This window comes from Vanacampus margaritifer, chromosome 1 (genome assembly GCF_051991255.1).
Source record: "Vanacampus margaritifer isolate UIUO_Vmar chromosome 1, RoL_Vmar_1.0, whole genome shotgun sequence".
Lineage (NCBI taxonomy): Eukaryota > Metazoa > Chordata > Actinopteri > Syngnathiformes > Syngnathidae > Vanacampus > Vanacampus margaritifer.
In genome coordinates this window covers 16,212,361-16,234,947 of record NC_135432.1, presented here as the reverse complement: position 1 = coordinate 16,234,947, position 22,587 = coordinate 16,212,361, and the positions used below count along the sequence as shown (strand labels likewise).

At 38.5% G+C, this 22,587-nt stretch overlaps 4 protein-coding genes across 7 annotated transcripts; 1 reads left to right on the top strand and 3 right to left on the bottom strand.

Annotated features, from left to right (window-relative positions):
- Nucleotides 1–42: 42 nt before the first annotated feature.
- actr8 (actin related protein 8) lies at nt 43–5,340 on the top strand. The gene is made up of 13 exons (XM_077576999.1): nt 43–297; nt 586–756; nt 839–949; nt 1,075–1,179; nt 1,261–1,434; nt 1,704–1,797; nt 1,887–2,019; nt 2,508–2,661; nt 2,899–2,994; nt 3,088–3,228; nt 4,295–4,598; nt 4,680–4,843; nt 5,102–5,340. The coding sequence occupies exons 1-13, from the start codon at nt 166–168 to the stop codon at nt 5,243–5,245; spliced, it is 1,923 nt and encodes a 640-aa protein (XP_077433125.1). The 5' UTR covers nt 43–165; the 3' UTR covers nt 5,246–5,340.
- Nucleotides 5,341–7,311: 1,971 nt separating this feature from the next.
- Nucleotides 7,312–9,646, bottom strand: selenok (selenoprotein K). The gene is made up of 4 exons (XM_077577011.1): nt 9,570–9,646; nt 8,002–8,092; nt 7,503–7,577; nt 7,312–7,411 (listed from the first exon to the last, which is right to left on the bottom strand). Exons 1-4 carry the CDS (start codon nt 9,640–9,642, stop codon nt 7,312–7,314), a joined length of 339 nt encoding a protein of 112 aa, XP_077433137.1. The 5' UTR covers nt 9,643–9,646.
- A 3,531-nt stretch (nt 9,647–13,177) lies between these two features.
- On the bottom strand, nt 13,178–19,197 carry LOC144060595 (lamina-associated polypeptide 2, isoforms beta/gamma-like). Of its 4 annotated transcripts, XM_077580294.1 has the most exons (12): nt 19,048–19,099; nt 17,876–18,085; nt 16,683–16,788; nt 16,424–16,561; nt 15,770–15,819; nt 15,549–15,611; nt 15,294–15,449; nt 14,908–14,979; nt 14,757–14,837; nt 14,606–14,686; nt 14,351–14,406; nt 13,178–13,527 (listed from the first exon to the last, which is right to left on the bottom strand). In XM_077580294.1, exons 2-12 carry the CDS (start codon nt 17,876–17,878, stop codon nt 13,239–13,241), a joined length of 1,095 nt encoding a protein of 364 aa, XP_077436420.1. In that variant the 5' UTR covers nt 17,879–18,085; nt 19,048–19,099; the 3' UTR covers nt 13,178–13,238. The 4 variants fall into 4 exon arrangements, with proteins under 4 accessions (XP_077436420.1, XP_077436412.1, XP_077436437.1 ...); XM_077580286.1 differs by lacking the exon at nt 17,876–18,085 and having other exon boundaries at nt 19,048–19,197; XM_077580311.1 differs by lacking the exon at nt 16,424–16,561.
- Nucleotides 19,198–19,775: 578 nt separating this feature from the next.
- LOC144057649 (uncharacterized) lies at nt 19,776–22,132 on the bottom strand. The gene is made up of 2 exons (XM_077575469.1): nt 22,010–22,132; nt 19,776–20,678 (listed from the first exon to the last, which is right to left on the bottom strand). The coding sequence occupies exon 2, from the start codon at nt 20,569–20,571 to the stop codon at nt 20,248–20,250; it is 324 nt and encodes a 107-aa protein (XP_077431595.1). The 5' UTR covers nt 20,572–20,678; nt 22,010–22,132; the 3' UTR covers nt 19,776–20,247.
- Nucleotides 22,133–22,587: the final 455 nt, after the last annotated feature.

The following is a 22,587-nucleotide window of genomic DNA, read 5'->3' as shown; positions in this document are numbered from 1 at the left end:
CTTGTGCTTTTTTTTTCCGGGGAGAGGGAGGGACTTATTTAGCACCACGTGACCAAACACGGAAGTACCTCGCCGGATCATTCGAGTGAAATCTTGATTGAAGGATTTGTGGGTTGCCTTTTACACCGTTTTGGGTAAGTTAATCGATCGAGTTAGCAACGGAACATGACCCAAGCAGAGAAAGAGCAAGATAATGGAAAAGAAAAAGAAAAAGAGCGCGACAAAGAGAAGGAGAGGGAGCAGCGAGGAGTGAAAAGACCCATTGCTCCACCGACCATCCCGGAGCCCCTCCAGGAGGTGAGCTGGCGAGTCATCTTTTTTAATTTTAATTTAATTTTTTATACATATAGTGCTGTGCCATTTAAAGTATTATTCTATTGGCTTTATGCTTCATAATGTATGTAACATATGACAGTGGAAAGTGCAACTCGCGACCGTGGCGTTATTAACACCACGCTCTAACCAGACGGTGGACTTCTATCAAGGGGGGAAAAATATAAAATTAAGGTTGTTATTTAATAGTTGTCGGTTAATTTGTTGCTTTTTAACAAATTAATTGTTGCACCACTAACTTTTTTTTAACAGCAAATACAGAGCAATTTTGTAATCGTCATTCATCCTGGATCAAGGACGCTCCGCATTGGCCGAGCAACAGACAACCTTCCGCTCACCATCCCGCACCTGATAGCACGCCGACACAAGCAAAGTGGCCAGCCCAAATATGAAGACGCCTGGCTGCTCAGGGATGGTCTAAATGTACGTGAGGTGTATAAAGACTGTAAATATTTGCTTTGTTGTTCCCATTGACTTCATTGCATGCTTCCTCGTGCTCTGCTAGAAACCTGAGAGTAATGAACAGAGGCAGAATGGTCTTAAAATGGTTGACCAGGCCATTTGGTCCAAGAAGATGTCCAATGGAGTGAGGAGGACGCCAGTGTCTGCTGAGCAGGTGTGTGTGATAGACTCCAGCTCACCTATGACCATACCGAAACATGCATGCATGCATCGGTCATGTTTTGAAATATGCAGGGTTCCAGTGGAAAATCTTGATACGGGTCTCCTGTTTCTGTTTAGGCGAGGGCATACAACTGTCAGATCCGTCCAGCCGTGCTAGACAGCAGTTCCAGGGTGAAGTGGACCAACACATCTCACCATCCCCCTTATTTGATAGGAGAGGAGGTAACTACAAGAATCTGCATGAGAATGAAGAAGTTCGGCATCTGCTCACTGTCTCCTCCTCTTCCCGCCATCACAATGCAGGCACTGTATGTGAAACCAACAGACTGTTACAACATCCACTGGCCGTTGGTTCGAGGTCAACTCAACGTGCATGCGGGTCCCGGAGGCTCGCTGACTGCTGTCCTGGCTGACCTTGAGACCATCTGGAGTCACGTTATTCAAAAAAACTTGGAGATTCCGCTCAAAGACCTGAAGGTAGAAACATCAGAATTATTATTATTATTTTTTTGTTTATAGTGATATACAATGTAGATGAAAGTTCAAGTCTTAATTGGTTGTGGATTGTTGGTAGAATGCCCCAATAAAATACTTTTCTCCTGATAGTGTATTTAATGAGGGCAACAGTTTACCAACCTCAAATCTGCCCCAAAGGTCTTTGAGAAAGCTAAATCTTTCACGTTATAAAAAACAAACAAACTGTATTAATGCCTTTACTTCACATAATATTTTATGACTGTTGACAGTATTACAGGTGCATCCTTTTGGTGCCTGACATCTACAACAGGCAGCATGCCAAGGAACTGGTCTCTATGCTGCTGCTTAATATGGGCTTTTCAGGTATTTCACTTTATGCTTTCAGGTCAGCTTCCGCTTTACAAAAGCGTACAGTCGGCTTATTTTCCCCCCATGTGTGTTTGTGTGTGCAGCAATCATCGTGCACCAGGAGTCTGTGTGTGCCACATTTGGCAGCGGGTTGAGCAGCGCTTGCGTCGTAGATGTTGGAGACCAGAAGACCAGTCTTTGCTGTGTAGAGGATGGAGTTTCCCATCGAAACTCCAGGTCAGGATATTTGTTAAGAACATTTTTAGTCGTGGAATTCGATTGCACCAACGTTCATATTGAATACGGTTATGATGCGTCGTCAATCATCACGTAATTGGTCTGAAAATTGTGATTGACTACATATAACATATCTTTGTTCTTGTATTTATGCCAGTAAAATACAGTGAAAGGCTATTTCAATCCAATTATTTTAATACTAGCATACCTAGAACAAAAAAAGAGACTAACATTCCCTAAGTCTGGCAAAGTGAGTACATCAGATTTGGTACTTTGGGTCTTTTGATCCTAGTAAGAAACAAAAGTTACTTCCTAAGTAGCTCACATTTTTGACCGAGTAAATATTTAATGATGGAAAAAATAAAATTTCAATTCTATCATCTAAAATTTTTTTTCAATTCTATCATCTATCCCTTATTTCCGGATGATTCATATTTGTTATTTTAACCTGAGAGCGCTATATAAATAAACATGACTTGACTTCACAGGTTGTCTTTGGCATACGGTGGCGCAGACGTGACTCGCATTTTTTTCTGGCTCCTGCAGAGGGCAGGATTTCCCTACAGAGACTGTCAATTGTCCAACAGGTTGGACTGTCAGCTACTACAACATATAAAGGAGACACTCTGCCATTTGGACCAGGTATGTGCTTTAAAGATTGCAGACCTGTGTGTTTTTACACTGACTACCCTCACTGATCAAGATGTTATCATCTTGATGATAATATGCAATAGAAAATCACATTTGATGCACTTGTGTTTGAATATTATAAGAAGCAGTACAAACACAATGTAGGTCACCATTGTTGTTTACGTTGCAGTATTTGTTTATCTTCCTATATGCAAATCAATTAAAAAAAAATTACCTGGTTCCCACAAGGACATATCTGGACTACAAGATCATGAATTCCAAACACGTTTCCCAGATGCCCCAGCTTTCCTCTTCCAGGTTCGCTTAGGGGATGAGAAATTACAGGTACTCAAGTCAACTCTATTTTGTGTTGGTTGCCACGTGTCTACTCTAGACTCCTCTTGGGGGGTGTTTTATTCTTTCCCTTGCATGAAATAGGCACCTATGGGACTGTTCTACCCCAGCACGTTTGGTATCGTTGGTCAGAAGATGACATCACTGCAATACCGGTCCCAAGGTGACTCCGAGGACCCTCACGATGAACTCTATTTACTGGCCACACACAGCAAACAGGACCAGGTAAAAGATAACTATTGTATATTATTATTAATAAATGGACACACTTGTGAATCAGTCAGGGGGAAGATTTATGATAGAATAGTCAAGATACGTGATAAGGTGATCATTGTTAGGATGTAGAAAATCAGATTTTGCTTACTACAGACGCTCCCCAACTTACGAACGAGTTACGTTCCGAGCGATCGTTCGTAAGGTGAATTTGTTCATAAGTTGCTTCAGTGCTATATTTTGTATTATAATTTATGTTTAAAGAGAATACGTACAGTACTGTACTACGTATGTTAGAGAGAGAGAGCGAGAGACACACACAGTATGTACATGTACGTAATAAGATAAATAAAATGAAGTTTAACTTACTTTTGGAAGATGTACTCGATGCTTAAGGATTTGATGGAGGAGGAGGAAGAGGAGGATTTTATATCATGAGAGGTTCTTCGTCGTCGCTGGAATGGGCTTCAAAAGTTACTTCCTCCTCCGTAACTTCAATGTAGGAAGAAGTTGAGGGTCGAGGAGAAGATGATGAGGGTTGATGAGTATCTTCCTTGGAGGATTTACTAGAAACTGGCCGAAAGAAGCGATCTAACGACGATTGCACAGTTTTCCATCATAAATGATGCGGTAGCACTGTATGGCATCATTCAATTGATTTGCAACCTTTGTGCAACGTTCAATATTTGGGTCTTGCTGCTCGAAGAGTGCGATGGCTTTATCTATGAGCGACAGGCGTTTCTTCTTCTTCCTCCTCCTCGACACGTTGCTGAGCCTCCAATGCTGGGTGAGCTCTCACAGCGCCAAGCGTCGGTATTAGCGGCGGAAAGAAGCACTACAGTACTCGGAAAAAGGTGCGCAATACAAAATCTAACTTACAGCATCTCTTTCCGAACATTTTTTGACATGCGCGCAGACATGTTCGTATGTACCGTTGTTCGTAACTCGAATGTTCGTAAGTAGGGGAGCGTCTGTACTTTTTAATACACTTGGCGCTTACTCACAAATCTCAATGTATTGCTAGTTAAATATCATTTCTACTGTTCCTCATTATTTATTTTGTATCTTTTTCCAACAGTCCTCCAAATCTGCTTCAGACCGCAAGACGCTGTCAAGACAAGGCGGCGCTTTGGACGGTGATGTGAGCGGTCAAGGGGGCATTGGGGAACACTCAGAACTGCCCAGGGGGAGCGGCGGCGGCGGCGGAGCAATGCAAGGGGAGACGGATATTGGGGCCAGCCAAGGGGAGTGCTTGATGGGAGTGGGGGAGGCGGAGGAGCCCCTCTCCACACATCTCTCCAGGAAGACTGCAATCATGAACCAGTTTGAGGGCAAAGCACTCGGCCTGGATAAAGCCATCCTGCATAGCATTGACTGCTGTGGTAATTAAACATAGAAAGGACGACATATACATACAGAGGGTTTGTAAAAAATAAAAGCGCTGTCTTGTTGTCTTTTGAAAGCCTCGGACGAGACCAAACGAAAGATGTACAGCTCCATCCTGGTGGTGGGAGGAGGCCTCATGTTTCATGGCGCTCAGGAGTTCCTGCTTCACCGCATCATCAACAAAATGCCACCTTCCTTCAGAAGGCTTGTGGACAACGTGGAGGTTGTCACAAGGCCAAAGGTAAACGTGGTCATGAGTCATATGTAAAGTACAATTTAAAAAAAAATGCAATTTATGTAGAAATTCCCCATGAATGGTGAAAAGCTGTGGATTTAATGAAATTGTTGAAATGAAGAATGTGAGACTTGGATTAGTCACGAAAACGTAGTAGGAAGAAAACCTATAAATTTGGGAATTTCATTGTGAACATTTATATATTTGCACACAGTATCACCTATTCACAGCTGTCCTAATGCACTGTTTGTTGACATGCTGTAGGACATGGACCCCAGACTGATATCATGGAAGGGGGGAGCAGTGCTGGCCTGTCTGGACACAACACAAGAAATGTGGATCCATCAGAGAGAGTGGCAGCGGTTTGGCGTTCGAATGTTACGTGAGCGGGCTGCTTTTGTTTGGTGAAACTACACCAAAGCAGAATCTGGTGAAAATCTAGGGACAAGACAAAAACAATAAAATTCATTTCAAATAAAACTAGAACACTGTTGTACACTTGAGTTAAACGTTTGGACAGCTTCTCAGTCAATAACGCTAGATTGTGCACCCTGTTAAATATTGGGAAAAAACTATGCATCAATCAGGCTATGTTCACACTGCAGGCAAATGCGACCCAGATCGGATTTTTTTTGCCCAAATGTGACCTGTATCTGTCTTATGTCAGTCTTAACGGCTCAATTCCGATTTTTTCATATCCGACCTGGGTCACTTTCATATGTGGTCTTAGATCAGATAGGTATCCGAATTTTTTCAATGCGACCGCAATCTGAACGGCCAGGTCGCATATATCCGACCTTGACGTCATCAAAAGTCCAATATGCGCTCCACGTGGGCGGGGGCATTAAGCCTGATTTATGCTTGACGCATCCGGGAGGTCCGCACGGCTCGGGAGACGTAAGTGAATCGGCAAAGTTGTTTCGAGTAAGAGTTGCGGCTTTATATTTAACTTTATTTTAATCCCACTTGAAACATGAAGTAGAAAGATGACATTTGTGGTGGTGATATTAGTAATTTCATCTATTCTCATCTATTAGGCGCGGCAATGACTTGACGTCATCGTTAGGGAGAAGAAAAAAAAGGAGAGGTCCCCGTGAGATGAGGTGCTGAACAGGCTCGCCTTGTTTTCACAAAATATGAATGTGGAGCCAGGAAGTTGGTGTATACAGCTTACAGTGTTTACAGCTGTTGAACCAAGATTATAGTATTTAGCATTAGTTTTAGCAAACCCTCTGGCCCGGCTACCTAAATGTCTAGCGGTGTTCATGCGTTTAGTTTAGTTTTTTTCTTTAATATCAGAGAAGGAAATATATATGGTATATTTAATGTATATCAGCATTCTTTTATTTTATTTTTAGAATTTAATATTTTTTCCCAATGCATTACAATGGCCATCAATTATGTGGTTTTTCGTTATGGCAGTGGTCGACTGTACAGTGCAAGTTGTTTAAATATATTTCTCTATCTTCTGATCGAATCGCTGATCGAGCAGTGTTTTTTTTTTTTCAAACTTGCTGATTAACCCCAAAAATCCTGATTGCGTATGGTAAATAAACAAATTATATAGATATATTGCTCCATCTTGTGATCGGATGTAAACTCACTGATCGGCCCCCCCAAAAAATCTTGATAGTTTAATACCTACTTAATAGTGTAATTAATTCTCAGATCATTTAGAATGAAAATGCCAATATTACAGCAAGCCGCCGCTTGAATACATCACACTCAAAATGTTGAAGATAATTTATTTTAATGAAGTGGGGTATGGTATGTAATATCTAACAGCACATATTTCCAACATTAACTCCAAAGAGGGTTAAAAAACAAAAAGTATTTTATGTAATGAAAACAACTTCAGTATGAAAAAGGGGTGGGGGGCGGGGTTTGTGGATCGATGAGCTGCCGGCTCAGCCAATCTGGTTCCTATTGTTAGGAATTCCCAAAAAGGCGTCAAAAAACTGCCGAGGCAGTGGCGGCTCAAGAAGTCGGGCTTCACCACCGTGACCACCAGTCTTCAGTAGCTGAGCCCACGCCTACACCAAGTGTGTAGGCGTTTACCTGCAGAACAGAAAACAGTGTCAACCCAACATAAATGCAACATTATATATTCATATGAATGAAGAATACAAATGTACATCTTTAGTGCTGCACAATCGAATAAGAGCCAATTCAAGAGCTGTATCGCAAATTGTACCAATATAAAACTCAAGCTTGACAAGACTGTAGTAGTAAAAGTAGTAGTTTGTTGTGTTTTAAAACTACTGCATCATAGTGACAACTGTTTCCAATACTTCAACCGAAGTAAATATGGGAAATAGCACAACACTAGATAAAACAGCAATAATAAATCATGGCAAATTAATACTTCTCTATGTAAAGATATTTACTTCTATATATGCCACTCTTGTGTCAGACCTCTTTAGGCTATGCAAGTGTATGTGCGCGTGCGCATGCACGTGTGCGTGCGTATAGCCTTACCTTCCTCATCCTCCTCCCCCCATCGGAGGAGGACTGGGCCCGCCACCAAAGTTTACTCTTCCCATCCGCCTTCGGCTGCCAGGGGGACCTGGAGGACTGCATGAGAGAACAAAGCAACATAAGGCTATATAAACATATACAGGAGTTCACTGTAATAACAGCAGTAATAATAATGACTCTTACATACCCTCTGCCATCAGAAAACCCTGATGTACCACTATGTCCATCTTTTGTCAAGTCAGGGTGAATTATTGTTTTAAAACTGGAGGGGAGGGAAAAATAAAGGATGCATGAACACAGTTTTATAATGACTTTTACCAAAAGCATATGTACAATTTACAAATTGTAATAGGCTACGTGTTGCAAATGCAACTTTCAGTCTAAGTCATGGGTGCCCAGGCAGTCAATCACAGTCAACTACTAGAGTGAGCATGTGAAAGCAATCGATGTATTGTGGCTGTATGATAAGGAGGTTAGTTACTGCATGCTAGAAAAGGTGTGTGGGTTTATGAATGTTGACGCTCTCAGGAGCTTGGCTGCTTGAAAAGTAGATCTTCAATGGTTTTAAAAAATAAAAATAAAAAAAAAACATGTTGAGCACCCGTTCTCATCTCTTTACACATGAATTACATCACTACAGCATAGTCATATAGTTACTGATTAGTTATGACTCATAATTGACTTACAACAGGCCAAAAAACTCCACAGCTCCCCAGAACAGGTCGATCAGTAAAGACAGTCGCCATGGTGACTGGCTTCTGCTATCCAGAACTTCTCCTGGCAAAGACAGGACATACAACAGTGTGTCCCGAAAGTCTGGACAAACGGGTAATAGACTCTATGCACAAATAGCCGTGACGTATTACCAGGAAAATCTCATAACGCACCGCCTTTTCCGGTAGTGCCATTGCCGTTTGTTTTCCTTCAGAGAACCTCGACTATTTGTCAGCGTTTTGGAGTATTTTTATATTTTTATGACAGTACGCTGAGTGATCACTGCTGTGTGCCCACATAGACAGGTTATAACTGCCATGTTTTTTCTCTTATGCTGACCACCGGAGACAGTTTGTTGTAACGTGCTGACATTCACAGGGATAACTATAGTTTGTTAACAATAGAGTTGTATTTTGAAGCTTAAACTTTGATGTGTTGTTACTCTGTTTACGAAATTATCGAATGTTTCTGCCTTTTTGACTTTTCATGTGCCTGTGTATATTATTCACATGCTGCCATTTTATTGTATTAAAAAACATGAAAATATTTATACAAGTCATTCTTGCACCGGATTTCCAAAGCAACCATTTTTCAGCAAGGCATTAAGAGAAATGTCACCATGGGATGACATAAAAAAACACACACACACAAAAAAACTGTGAAAAACATCTGGCTCAAAATATTGATCGTCGGATCCCGTCGACGAAGAGAAGGCGACCAGAGTTGTTGGCTGGTTGATTTATTTAACATATTAGCATTTAGCACATTACAAAATATAAGTTGAAGTTAAAATAAAATGTGAAGAAATAAATGTCATAATTTACATGTTCAAAAGGAGTAGGAAGCACAATAACCTATAAACAAAATAGCTTTAGTAGCTACTCAAACGACTTGTATTTACGTGTAATAATAATTTTAAGCAATGAGATCATTACCACAGCTCAAGCCGTTAAAATTACGGCTTTGGGTGATCTAATTAGTAGTTATAAAATTGTGATAGACATAGCGTTAAAGCAAGGAGCGACTCCTGTTCTTTTTTCAGTGGGTTAAAGATTTAGGCTTAGAGTTTTACATCACATCAACAGTGCGCTCCGCTGAAGTCTCCCCACACCGGAATGTTGGGTGCACTCATACGGCGAATTCGGAAGTACTTTGCGCATATAGACCATTGATGCAGTGTAGAATTATTGTACGAATCTAGCACAAAAAAAACAACCAGTGTCACCATTCTAACGACGCTTGATTGAGGCGACATAACATAACACAAGAACTACAGCGAACATACACTGGCTGGTAGAGTAATATTATATGCCGAGTGAGTGACGAAATAAAGGTCGCTGATGTTAGGCAGCACTGACAAGTTAGCAAGCAAGCTATTTAGCGGCTATAGCAACCAGCTCAAATTCCCTACTCGCCTTATACATTTAAGACGTGATGTAATTTGACGGTAAAACAGTTTGATAAATTGATGAAGCGTCCAAAGTGATAGAGACATCGTGTAAAAGATTAAATCGCCAGATGGTACCAGAAAACCACTCACCGTTCGACACGTACACCATCTTTATTAGGGAAACAATAACATACGCACCTATGACGTTCACTTCCGGGTTCATATGTGACGAAATACAAAATCAAATAATTATGAATTTTACGCTAAACAGAAAAATAATATTTGATTAATCTTTTAATTAATCTTGCTAAGTTTTATATTCATAAATGTAAATGTGTAAATTCGAAACTTATTTTTTTTCTGTTTTTGAAAGAGATGGATGTATAATTACAGTCCACCTCTACTTCCAAAAATAAGAAGGCAATCAAGACTTTAATTTTGTGTTCTCATTTTGATGTTTTTGATATTTCTTAGTTTAAGACCCCTGGCATATTTTTTCTTTTCTTTTCCCCCAACTTCACCTGAATGCCACCTGCTCGAAAAAAACGCAGCAGTGCATACAATAGTTTCAAAAACTCAAACTACTTTATCAATCTCATCATCACTTATCGATCCAACATTGACTTAGTGTCAATGATATTGATTATTTGGATTGATCTGCCCATACGAGCCGACCAAGCCAGCTTTGTTTTTTGGTGACTGTTGCAATTTGAGTTACAATCTGCTTGTCCAGTATTTCCAAACCTTTATTGAGCCGACATATTTCACAAAAAATATTACAAAAAAGTGAAATATTCAGGTTCAGACTGTACTTTCTGTCATCCAATGGAAGCACATTTGATTATTTTTCCTGTCATTAGACAGTATATTGCTGGGATAAATAGATGAACAAAGCTACACTGTAAATAATACTGAGACCAATTAAGTGAAATTGGGTAATTTCCTGTGACACAATAATTACTGTTTAGGGTCTATTTCCTATTTATCTAACTTAAGGCAATCGATAGTTAATGGCACAGACATGCTCTCTCTTTTGACATGCTGATTAATTGTATAGGGCATAATGATTAACTCATTCACTGCCATCGACGGCTATAGACGAAAAAAATTCATTTGAACTATTTCTATTAGTTTAACATTTTTTTCCACTTTTGTTAATAAGAGTGTGAAAACCTAGGATAAAAAATATTGTACATTTAGAACAGATATAACATTTGTGATTAATCGTGAGTTAACTATTAAAGTCATGCAATTAATTACAATTAAAAATTTCAATTGCCTGACGCCCCTCATTTTTAAACTTCATTTTTTTCTTAAAAAAAAAAAAGATAATTTTTTTTCTAGGTTTTCACTCTTATTAACAAAAGTGGGGAAAAAAGTTAAACTAATAGAAATAGTTCAAATGAATTTTTGACGTTTATAGGCGTCAATGGCAGTAATTAATATTCAGCGTGAAATATAGAAAATAAAAGCTTCATTGTGGCGAGCCTCAACCATGTACAGTATCTGTCTTCTATAATATTGGCAGAACAGTCAAGAAACAGATACATTTTACTTGTTTTATATACAGTGTTGAACATACTTTGCTTACAAAAAAAAAAAACTGAATTCCTAATTAACTGAAAAGAAAAACAATATCAAAAGAATGCCCTTATGTCGAGAGCATTTAAAAATAATCCTTGTAAATGAGAATATATTTCCACATGAACATAAATTCCACAAACACACACTTAGATTTGGAACTGTGTATAAACATTTGTTTTACTCATTTGGTTCTGTGTGGTGCTCAATTACTTTCTTGTCTTCATCATGTTTGATCTTAGTGTCCAGTAGAGGATTCCCAGCGTCACATTCTCCCTCATCAGAAGCTTTCTCCACTGCACCCTTTTTGGACTGGCCTTTTAGTTTTTGCTTCTTTCTGGCAGGTGGGATGTGTCCATAAGTGTTGTAGACACTCATCACTTTGATGACCGTCCGACTCGACACGTCACACAGCTTGGCCGAGTCGCGCACCGACATGCCTCCCAGTTGAGTGCCAACTATTTGGCCTCGTTTAAAGTCTGTCAACTCACTCATTTCTGGATCCAGCGTTGAATCGAGTGGTTTTCTTCTTTTGAGTTAAGTCCTCTGTGAAATATGGTTGAATTTTCTTCACTGAGGTGCAGATTGCGAGAAGTCAGGATTGAGTGTTGATGTCTGGACGGGGTGCACAAAAGTACACTTGTAAAGTTTCACATTAGCTATAGGCCTACATGCAAGTGCATCATAATCAATTAGTCTTGTTGTTGTTATACATATAACGATTCACTAAACATGAAAAGATTTTTAGGCCATTTCCTAACACATTTCTTGTCGTTTAGCTAGCAGCGATAATGATTAAAAATAAAAATGAAATATTTCTCTATGTATTGCATTGTTATGAGTTCGTACAATTAAACTATTAAAATAAAATAAAGGATATTCAGATTTATTAAGCTGTACCTGTACTTACACAAGTGGGTATCAATAATGAAAAAGAATACCTATTTAGCAGATTACAAGACAATAAAATCAATCAAAATAAGATAAAGTGGGAAAGGCAACATGTGAACACATCCGAAACGTAGGGTAAAATACTCATTTCTGAAGAAACAAATGTTAACAATAGTTTATTAACAATTTTGTTCACAAAAATCCATCAATCAGGTGAATATCAGTTTACTTCAACTGTATTTGCGTGTCAGTGACAGTCGAGGTAACAAAGCCTATATAGCACATTATCTGCCATGTTAAGATACACACTACTGTATTTGAACAAGAACAGCAAACACACGCAATTCAACTGTTATGATGCATCATGCCTATTTACTATTTCAGCGACCTAATTTATGGGGGCTAGCTAACAGCGTCAATCAAAATCCACGACAAAGCCAAAGAGCAAGCTACGCCTTGAAAAATACACAAAAACTCAACAGAGTGAAAAAGCTTTAAAACTTCGCACTTACAAAAGAAGTTGGAAACCATTTTCCGAGCGCTGTAAAATACGGGAAGGAAACATGTACACAAACTACCTCTACCATACCTAACCTTTATCCTATTTTTTTGGTTGTTTTAGTAACCATGGATTTCCCGGCTCTGACTTTTCAAAGTAAGGGCAAGCCCACATTTGACTGGAGTTGGAGTCACGACGGGCAGCAAGTTGCACTTCGACTATATAATATTATAAGCATTTCTTTTTGAGAATGAAAACAGATGCGTTTGCTGTACGACGAAAAAAAAAGGTCTACAACTCTCGGATTCCGATCACGACGTTTTAGTTTCTGAAAAGTACACCGGACACGTTTGACCGAGCAAGTGCCTCTTCTTTTTCTTCTACGTCACAGACGCCAGCAGGCTGCGCACATCTTTGCTGCCCTCCATTGGTCGGATGATTTTCACGCAACAGGAAAGCCCCCCCCCCCCCCCCCCACACACACACACACCAAAAAATTGTTTCTACGACTTTTTTTTTTTTTTTTAAATACCAAATGTTGTTGTGAATGATCCCCTGAAAATATTTTTGGGGGTAATTGGCCATGTAACAAATTATGGAAAGATGCTCATAATTGTATTTCTGAAACACATCTTCCTGCTTTAAACATATACTATACTAAGTGGATTAATTGACTATCCCCTTATTTTGGCTATATAGCTACAAATGATATACTGATCAAAACACACTCATTTGCATTTTTGAAAATGAAATACATAAAATATAAAATATACAAATCAGAAACATCTTTAATTGAAATCAAGAATAACCTTTATTACAAAAACAAATTGTTAAAAAAATAAAATAAATTACTGATGTCTAAAGCATGTTTGTGTGCTCTGCAACACCGGAGCATCATTGACGCAACCTTGCATGAAGTTATACGTCAGAGCCAAAAGTGGACCCAGTGGCTCGCTTTCGACAATAAAAAAGAGCAAGAATGCGACTACAACAAAAACCACAATTCGGATCTGAACGGGGACCATTCGGTGATCTATTTCTCTTCTCTCCAGAGTGGTGGGGCTGGCTGGAAGTTTTGGGCGGTTATACTCCACAAGCCTCCCCGCTGCACCCTTGATTGGCCTCCGACAGGTGGCACTATAACAAAAGGAATGCAAGTGTGAGGAAGATCACCCCCCCCCACCCCAAAAAAAAAAAAAATCATAGGGCATATGTTAGGAGTGTGCCAAAAAATCGATTCTCATAAGAATCGCGATTCTCATTTAGTATGATTCAGAATCGATTTTAACATACAAGCAAAAAGTCATGATCAAGTTATTCCAATAAAAGTTTTTTTTTTTGCAGTGTAGGATGTTAAGATGCTTCTCTGTATACATTCCTGAAGCGTTTTGTATGAACAGTCGTTCTTTTGAGTGATAAAAGTGCCACGAGTAGCGCGCTAATTAGCATTAGCGAGTCAGACTGGAGTAGATCATGACAATTCTTTGCATATCTATAAATTGAAGCAGAAATCATTGTCAATCAAATAATTCTTAATTTAAAATCATTTTGAATTGATAATCGATTCTGAATCGAATTGCAGACCCAAAAATCGGAATCGAATCGTGAGAAAGATTCCCAGCCCTAGCATATGTGTGTAGTTTTTAATTTGGATTTGGGATGATGACATTTGAGACCAATTGTTGGACCTCCCCACCAAAGTTTCTAATGCTCAGTATCAAAGAACTGAATATATGAAACAAATACTTGTACGGTATAAGTACTTTGTAAGATACAATGAGCCACTACGTCCTTGCTTTTGAAGGTGAAAAATGTTTTCACTACTGTTAAAATATTAGGGATAATTGGCTTTCAAACAAAATGTCAGGATGAAGCCAAGATGCATTATGGTTCTCAATTTTTTTTAATCCGAATAATCATTAGCCTTTGAGAATGGTGCATTGTGTTAAATTGAATTTACCTGATCTTTGTGCTTTTCGGTTTTGTGTCAGGAAGCAAGTCCTCTTTCATAGGGTCCTGTGGAGTCGAAGATTCAAATCAAATTACGAACAAAATTGGGTTAAGATGGAGACATTGTTGAAGAAAGGCCCAAAAGTAGTCAGAAGACATAAAATAAGATTTATATGAATTACGCAACATTTATAATCCAATAAAACAAAATGTAACCAACAGTATGTTCTTATAGCCAAAAATAAAACAGATAGGATGGCTGCACCTTCGCTTCCCAATTAGAAAGGGTCTCTTCTTCGGGAGTGAAGTACTGAGATTGCTTCTTATCCGCCACAAGCATGTCCAACTAAAAGACAAACGTAAACAAGACTTCCACTCCAAGTCCAAGTGGGACGATCACTTCTATATGCACTCACCCTGTTGGACTCAGTCCAAAGTTTGTGTACATCGCTCTCATTCAGCTCGCTGTCTGGAACAGGAACCATCCGTTTCTCCACCTTTTTTGTTTCATTATAGGGGAAATCATTGCGTGACCACTCCTGAGGAGACTCTTACCAAAAAACGTACCTCTTCAACCGCTTCAGTGATGCTGAAGTTCTCTGGGGAACAGTTTGAGTCTTGGATTGGTCTAGAGGAGACCTGCCAGATTAAATGGTATTACAGTATTTTTGTCAATAAACATATAACATATGGTTTATAAACTAGTGGATCAGGCACGCGGTGTAACATTTGAAGAGAATATTTTGCTGTTTCAATTTAATTATAACTGAAATAAATCCTTCGAAGGAACCTGATTCACCGATCTCCAGTCTGATTCTGAAAATCAACATTAAGAACACGCGGAAAATTTAAGGATCGTTTTCCAACACATTCCAGTGCATAACCGGTTACCAGATGCTAACGCTCTTAGCAAAGACTTTCCCCCAAGGCAGATCCATAATGTAAAAGTGTACCTTGGCTCCTAATCCTGAGTGTTGATCTAAGGCTGATGCGCTACTTTTCTCTTTGGGAGTCTGAACAGCGCCACCAGCCTGCGTCGATTGAGGAACTTGCTCCGAAGTCAGCTTGTGACAAACGTCAACATTTCTCGAAGCACAAGCTACAAAGTGCTACAATACAGACAAGACGCAAGTCATTGTTTTAACGTATTGGATTTAGCAAGAGGCAAAATACATGAAAACAAAAGGATATGAACAACATTTATTTACCATTCTGGACGAAGATAAAAAACACTGCTGGTAACCGGGTCCATTCTGAGAGAGCATGTCCACCTGTGGATAAACTTTTATCGTGAAACGCTATTTATGCAGTCTCTACTGCAGCTGCATAAAAACACATTTTAAAAGAGTTTTACGATAAAATTTAGCATCATAAAAAACATCGTGTTCCAATACTTGTCTACTTTGCAAATGTCAAAACTTTTTTCTACCTGACTGCATTCTTGCTCTTCCAACTGTTCATTTTCTTCGCTTGATTCCTCTGAACATATAAAGAAAACATCATGAAGGATAATTATCAAGTAATTGGATACTACAGGAAATATTAACTCATTCACTGACATAAATTCATTTTTAAAAAAGATTATTAAAAATTAGGGGCAAGAGGCGCTAAATTTTTTAAAATTGTAATTAATCATATGACTTCACTAGTTAACTCACGATTAATCACAAATTCTATATGTTCTAATTGTACAATAAAAAAATTCTAGGTTTTCATTCTCTTGTTAACAAAAGTGGAAAAAAAAATAACTTTTTCTTTTTTTCTTTCTTTTTTTTTTACTAATTGCTAATTGACATTTATAGCCTTCAATGGCAGTGAATGCATTTTTTTTAAACAAAGAAAATATAAAAAATTTGGGACGTCGACGATTAAAGTTTTTAATCTTAATTAATCGCATGACTTCACTAGTTAACTCGCGATTAATCACAAATTTTATGTACAAAACTAAATGTACAATAAATAAAAAAATCTAGATTTTCAACAAAAGTGGAAACAAATGTTAAACTAATAGAAATACTTCAAATGATTTTTTGACGTTTATAGCCGCCAATGGCAGTGAATGAGTTAAGTGGTCATTTAGCACCTGATTCACTGTCTTCATCGCTCTGGTGGTCCTGCTCTTTAAAAGAAACAACTTTCTCCGCTACATTTGAAGTGTCACTAACGGCCTGGAGCCTCGCCAGGCTTGTCACTTTCCTCTCATACAGAGTCCTGGTCGAGCCTTGCATACACAAACATTTTTACTGCAGATTCATGTAGGCTATTATTCACTGAGAGACGTGTGAAATCCTTAAAATAATGCTCTCACAGTGTTTGCAGAGAAACAAAAAAGATGACCTTACCCACTATTGGCCCAGCTTTGACCCCATACACAAGTAATGCAGCCCGAAGGTCGTCATCAGTCAGCATGTTCAGGTGAAGTTTTTGTCCATCTTCTGGCTTATTTTCCTGCAAAGCAGTATTACAGTGGAAGCTTTTAGAACCAATGTAAGATTCACAGAAACCATCTGAGAATGTGCTTATAAAAACTGAAAAACTTCAAACCATTTAAATTTCTCTTAACTCATTCACTGCCATTGACGGTTATAGACGTCAAAAATTCATTTGAACTATTTCTATTAGTTTAACATTTTTTTCCACTTTTGTTAACAACAGTATGAAAACCTAGATTTTTTGTTGTTGAATTAGAACATATATAAAATTTGTGACTAATCGTGAGTTAACTAGTGAAGTCATGCGATTAATTACAATTAAAAATGTTAATCTCCTGGCGCCCCTAATTTTTATTAACCTTTTCTTTAAAAAAAGAAAGAAAAGATTATTAAAAATTAAACAAAAAAATTGTTGTTGTTTTTTTAAAGAAAAGATTATTAATAATTAGGGGCATCAGGCGATTAAAAATTTATAATTGTAACTCACTAGTTAAGTCACGATTAATCACAAATTTTATATCTGTTCTAAATGTACAAAAAAATTATAGGTTTTCATACCCTTGTTCACAAAAACAGAAAAAAAATGTTAAACTAATAGAAATAATTTAAATGATTTTTTTTTAAATCTATAGCTGTCAATGGCAGTTAATGAGTTAATGACTTTTTTTCCCCTTGGGAATGACAGAGCTTCATTTTTTAATCTGCCCTGAATCTGTTACCAAATCACCACAACGTCGACATTCGGGCCTAATGAGAGCAATTCTCATCCAAATCGGCTTGATTATCAGATTTGAGTGACTTGTACTAACCTATTTTATGCAGTGTGTAAAGACAGGAGTGGTTTTCTTCCTACCTGATCAGTTGGGAAAATGGTCTAGGCCAACAACGGTATTTGTTAAACCCGTTTGATATTTATGATCGCAAATCTTTGTGTTCTAGTGATCAAACGTGACGATAGCCCATTAAAAAGTCACCTGAAGCTTGCATGGTTGCCAAACGCATACAGCAGGAACAGCTGGTTATGCTGACATATAGTATGAAGTGTCTCCCACATCATTCACCACAATAAAAACAACATTTTGAAACAGATGCGTGACACTCACCATGGTGGGCGGACCACCAAGACGTACTGGATTTTAGACAGCATGCACTAAACTGACCCGGCAGGCACGCACGTTCTCCATGATGCTGTACTGTGGCATGCCTGGGCTGCAGTGTGATGACATCGCCTTGAAAGAGGTCTGCTGAAAGCTTTGTGACATGGAGATGACGACCTGACAGCACATGTCATTTACACTCCACCTCGTACTACCCTGCCAACCAGTCGCAGAGAAATTACCATAGTGGAAAGAATGCGCCTTGTCCGTCGTCAAAATACGATCAAAACCTCTATAGATGAGAGACCAATTCAAAAGTTGGCTTTTTTGACTAAAGGATGACAGGTGCAACTACTTAAGCCAGAGCATTCTCGTTTGGTTGATTTTATTTCTCTCATTTGTATTTTGTGTTATTTGCTAGGGTTGTCACAAAACTTCATCAGGAAACCTTTTAAGGCAGTGTCACATAGGAGGATTGGACTCCAGAGTTCTTAAGGAGAAACTGGTTCTTGACACAAAGCATTGGAACGTAATGAACAAGTCCTAAATATCAAAAGCATATCCATGGCAAACCAAAGGTAAAAGTAATTTGTTTTTTGTTAAATTATCTTAAGTTCCAACTCATTTTTTGCCTTTACTCGAAATCACCCAACAACAGCAGGAGGTGATAAACTCAGATGGATGGAACCTTTTCTTCAGTTCTTACTCTTGTATTTAAATTGAGGTGTCACAATCAGGTGAAAACCTTGAAATAAAAGAATATTGCCATTGATACATGAATTAGTTCCTATACATACGTTAAATAAGGAATAGTACACCAACACTAACATGTCAGAAGCCAATGCTAAGCTAAATAGGCTACGGTTAGGCTAGCTTGGCTCCAGGTCATTACAAATGCAGGCCACATGCTAGCATCAACATGAAAAGCTATAATTGCTAGAGTAGCTTGAAACTTGAAACATTTGTTAGCATTAGCTAGGAACGTCACGTGACAGCACAATGTTTAGCATTCCGTTGTTGGTCTGATGTTACAAAGTTAGCTACATGCAGAAAAGAGAAAGAAACACAACTCCCCCCACCCCGTGCTTAGAAAAAAGTGTTTGCTCACAGGCCATGCATATTCAACGCGCAAACAACTTAATTTATTTGCTCAATGAAGAAAACAACCTGAGACTCACAGTCACACGGTGTTCTTCATCCTCGTGAGAGAAAGCAGCTATGCTCCTCAGGTAAAAATATTTCTTGGACAGTAAGTCTGGTTCATTCACTTTCTTTGTGGCCTTGGAGGAGAAAATCATCATATCCAATAAAAGCAAAGTGGCTCTAACTCATTTGACAACAGCTGTGGAAGATGTCTGACGATTGACAACCGCTTTAAAATGCAGGCCAATGAGGCCATCGTAAACAAGGTAACGAAGTGTAAAAGGGAGAACCTTCATAAATTAGAATAATGTTGGGGAAATATTGATAGAACATTCAAAGAAAATTGAAAATGTAAGGTGGAACCACATGACTGACAAAACAGTGATATTAGGCTTTTGGGTGAAATTCTAGGACAAATATAAAATCCAGTCTGTTACAACCTAAGTGCCTAAATTGTAGCCAAGGCAGAACAGCCAGTAGTGGTTCACATGGTTTTCTTCAGATACTGTATAATGACATCCCAAAAGCATGTATGTTCGATTCATTGAAGACTTGAAATTATGGATGTAAATGTGTAGTTTGTACACTGTTGCCTCCCATATTCCAAAAAGATGCATCTCAAATTTAATGAGGACTTAAATAGTCCCACAGTGTGAATGGTTGTCAACGTGCCTTGTAAACTTGTAAAACTGGTGCTCAAATTCAGCCTGACGGATGGATAGAATTTCTGAGTGTTTGAATAAAAACACAAGACATGTTTTCTTTGCTACTGAAACTTTTCATTTAATATCACATTAAAAACGAGTGCAACTTCTAAACAACATTGCTTCAAAATCAGGTGAAAAGTGCACAGGCTTGAAACACGTCTCGTAAACCCTGGATCATGTAGTTTTGATAGACCATGGGTAACTAACAACTCAATACCTATATTTCTTAGGCCAACTCAAATGTTTTTCAATTTATATACAGTAAATAAAAAAACATCAATTAGTCTGCAAATTCTTATCCCGGCTATTTTCTTCACTCAATTATAATTTTACTACAATAAGGTGAAGATAACATAAAAAAATAAAAATCCACTTTCACAGTAACCACTGGCTGAATAAAAAAAATAATTGTTCAATATAAAAAACATAGTTGTACCACAGTTGAAAAAAGAAGGCATTGTAAATATTGGCAGTGCCACAACAATGGTAGTGGGAATATGTATGATGAAATGGCCAAATGCAGTTCTTTTACTCCTTTTCTTCCGTGTGGGACTCGTTTACTTTCTTGTCTTCATCACGTTTGAGTAAGCTGACCTCAGTGTCCAATAGTGTATTCCCAGTGGTGCCTTCTCCCTCACCAGAAGCTTTCTCCACGGTGCTCTTTTTGGTCTGGCTTTTTACTTTTGGGTTCTTTCGGACCAGCGGGGTGTGTCCGTAAGTGTTGTAGACACTCATCACTTTGATGACCGTCCGACTCGACACGTCGCACAGCTTGGCCGTGTCACGCACCGACATGCCTCCCAGTTGAGAGCCAACTATTTGGCCTCGTTGAAAGTCTGTCAACTCACTCATGTCTGGATCCAGTGGTGAATCGAGTGGATTATTTTTTTTCCAGCCAAATCCACTGTGGTTGGATTTTCTTCACTGGGGTGGAGATTGTGTGACTTGATTGTGGATGTCTGGATGGAAGAAATAAAGATGCAAAGATTTATAAAATGGTAGGATAAGCCTCAACACAGGATACTATGCGACAACAAACTGATACCTTGATTTAGGAGTGGCCCAATTAACAAGTCATTGATGGCCAGTTTTGTCTTTTTTTGTGTGTGCTTAAAGCTGGAACTTTTTTTCTCTCCCCAAAAATAACTTTACAATAAGCTTTTTATTTGACTATTTATGACTGAAATGCCTTCTAATTAGTATATTAACGCCTTAGCTGTTCACAATGGGTACTCCTGCAAGCCTCTGGCCAATAGTTTTCAGACTGTATTCGGGTTAGAATTTCCCGCGCCCTGTCTGCGGATGTGACGTAACGTGCGTGGTGTGTATGCGAAGAACGGTATGTGCAGTTTCATTCTTCGTCAGCAGGTGGCAGTAGCGATTCGAAATGGAATATTCTACGTTCAGTAGCTTTAATGATGTGAGCTTAAACTAGCTGACGTAAGGGGGGGAACCCACTGAATTGCATGGAAGATGATCAACCAGCTATTAAGCCTCTTCCAAATGTGGTTAAAAATCCCATAATTATTGGATATCCTCCAACGAACGGCAGCGTTAGTTCACATACAGATTGGTGACATTTGTGTGTCTGCTCAATCAACACCAACAAAACCACAGGAAAGCTTAGCCAAACAGTAAAAACATGAGCATTATCAAATGTGCCCATCATTTAATAAAATATGTGCAAATGTGGGGCTAATTTAGAGGTTATTTATATTTTTCTTTCCTTTTGTGTTCTCACGGCTGATTTTGACATCTGTGCAGTTATTGAATTTGACGTGCAATTTGGGCATCTGAACAGCCATATCAGATATGTGTAACTTGAAATGTATAATTATGGAAATATAGACAGTACAAATTGGAATTGGCCACTAACTCTGCAGCCTCTAACTCTCCATAGACTGAAGAAAACAATAATAATTGCGTAACACAAATGCGTAACATGCGTAAAATTTATGCAAATACATAAATCAGCCAGAAACGTGCTAGTTGACGACAGTAAATCAAAGTCTGCTGCACAAGGATGACAATAAAGGTGGTCGGTTCAAATACATACGGATCGGGCATGACGCAACGGAATAAAACATTAAACAACATTACATTTCCCAGCTACATCCGAAAGTTAGTGTTTGGTGCATCATGTTTTCAAGCAATATTTGAGGCTAACGGGAGAGCTAACCACAACGTTAGCTTCCGTAAAAATACGAATACTAAAGGTAAAACAAAGATAATTCGGCTTAAAAAATAGACAAACTGAATCAAACCGTATGATGACTTTGGCATGTTGTACCTTTTCTACGGCAATATTTGGTCGATAGCATCCGTTTCAACAGTGTAGCTGGAAACATACGTCAACATAACACAAGCGTACATGCAGAGCAGAACCCAAAACAGACTGCTAGTACGACTTCCGGCTAACGCTTTAAAAAAAAATAAAAGTATTGAGGGATAATATTGTTGTGCTTAAAAAAATATAGGGAAAAAATAAAACTCCTTTCGAAGGATAAAGCAGTTACAACTAAAGTAATGTACTCGGACAATATGCAATATTGAAACGCGTTACATACACGATACTAATTGGTTACTGTATGTATGGTATGGTACTTTTGGTACACTACTACTACTATTTATTTTCTAATACTACTATTATTCCACAATTATTGTACTAGCGTACCGCCTACCACTACAATATTACCTCTATCTATGTAGACTCGACCCTAACTAAAACTATTTTATGTATCAAGCACCTGGAAGGTTAACTCACTTGACCACTAGAGGGCAGCAAATATATTTGAATAACTGCAACTCACACAAGGTAGGCAACAAGTGTTTTCTAGCCTGTAATACCTTTCAGTCAAGAAGTCCCAG

Bases quoted from the DNA above. Each gene is read 5' to 3' on its own strand.
- actr8 (XM_077576999.1), top strand. From the start codon at position 166: ATGACCCAAGCAGAGAAAGAGCAAGATAATGGAAAAGAAAAAGAAAAA. The intron at 1,798-1,886 runs GTATTTCACTTT...TTGTGTGTGCAG, and splicing joins GCTTAATATGGGCTTTTCAG to CAATCATCGTGCACCAGGAG. The intron at 4,844-5,101 runs GTAAACGTGGTC...GACATGCTGTAG, and splicing joins AGGTTGTCACAAGGCCAAAG to GACATGGACCCCAGACTGAT.
- LOC144060595 (XM_077580286.1), bottom strand. From the start codon at position 19,170: ATGATGATTTTCTCCTCCAAGGCCACAAAGAAAGTGAATGAACCAGAC. The intron at 15,820-16,423 runs GTGCTAAATGAC...TTATATGTTCAG, and splicing joins CGATGAAGACAGTGAATCAG to AGGAATCAAGCGAAGAAAAT. The intron at 14,687-14,756 runs GTGAGTGCATAT...TTTGTCTTTTAG, and splicing joins TTTGGACTGAGTCCAACAGG to TTGGACATGCTTGTGGCGGA.
- LOC144057649 (XM_077575469.1), bottom strand. From the start codon at position 20,571: ATGAGTGAGTTGACAGACTTTCAACGAGGCCAAATAGTTGGCTCTCAA.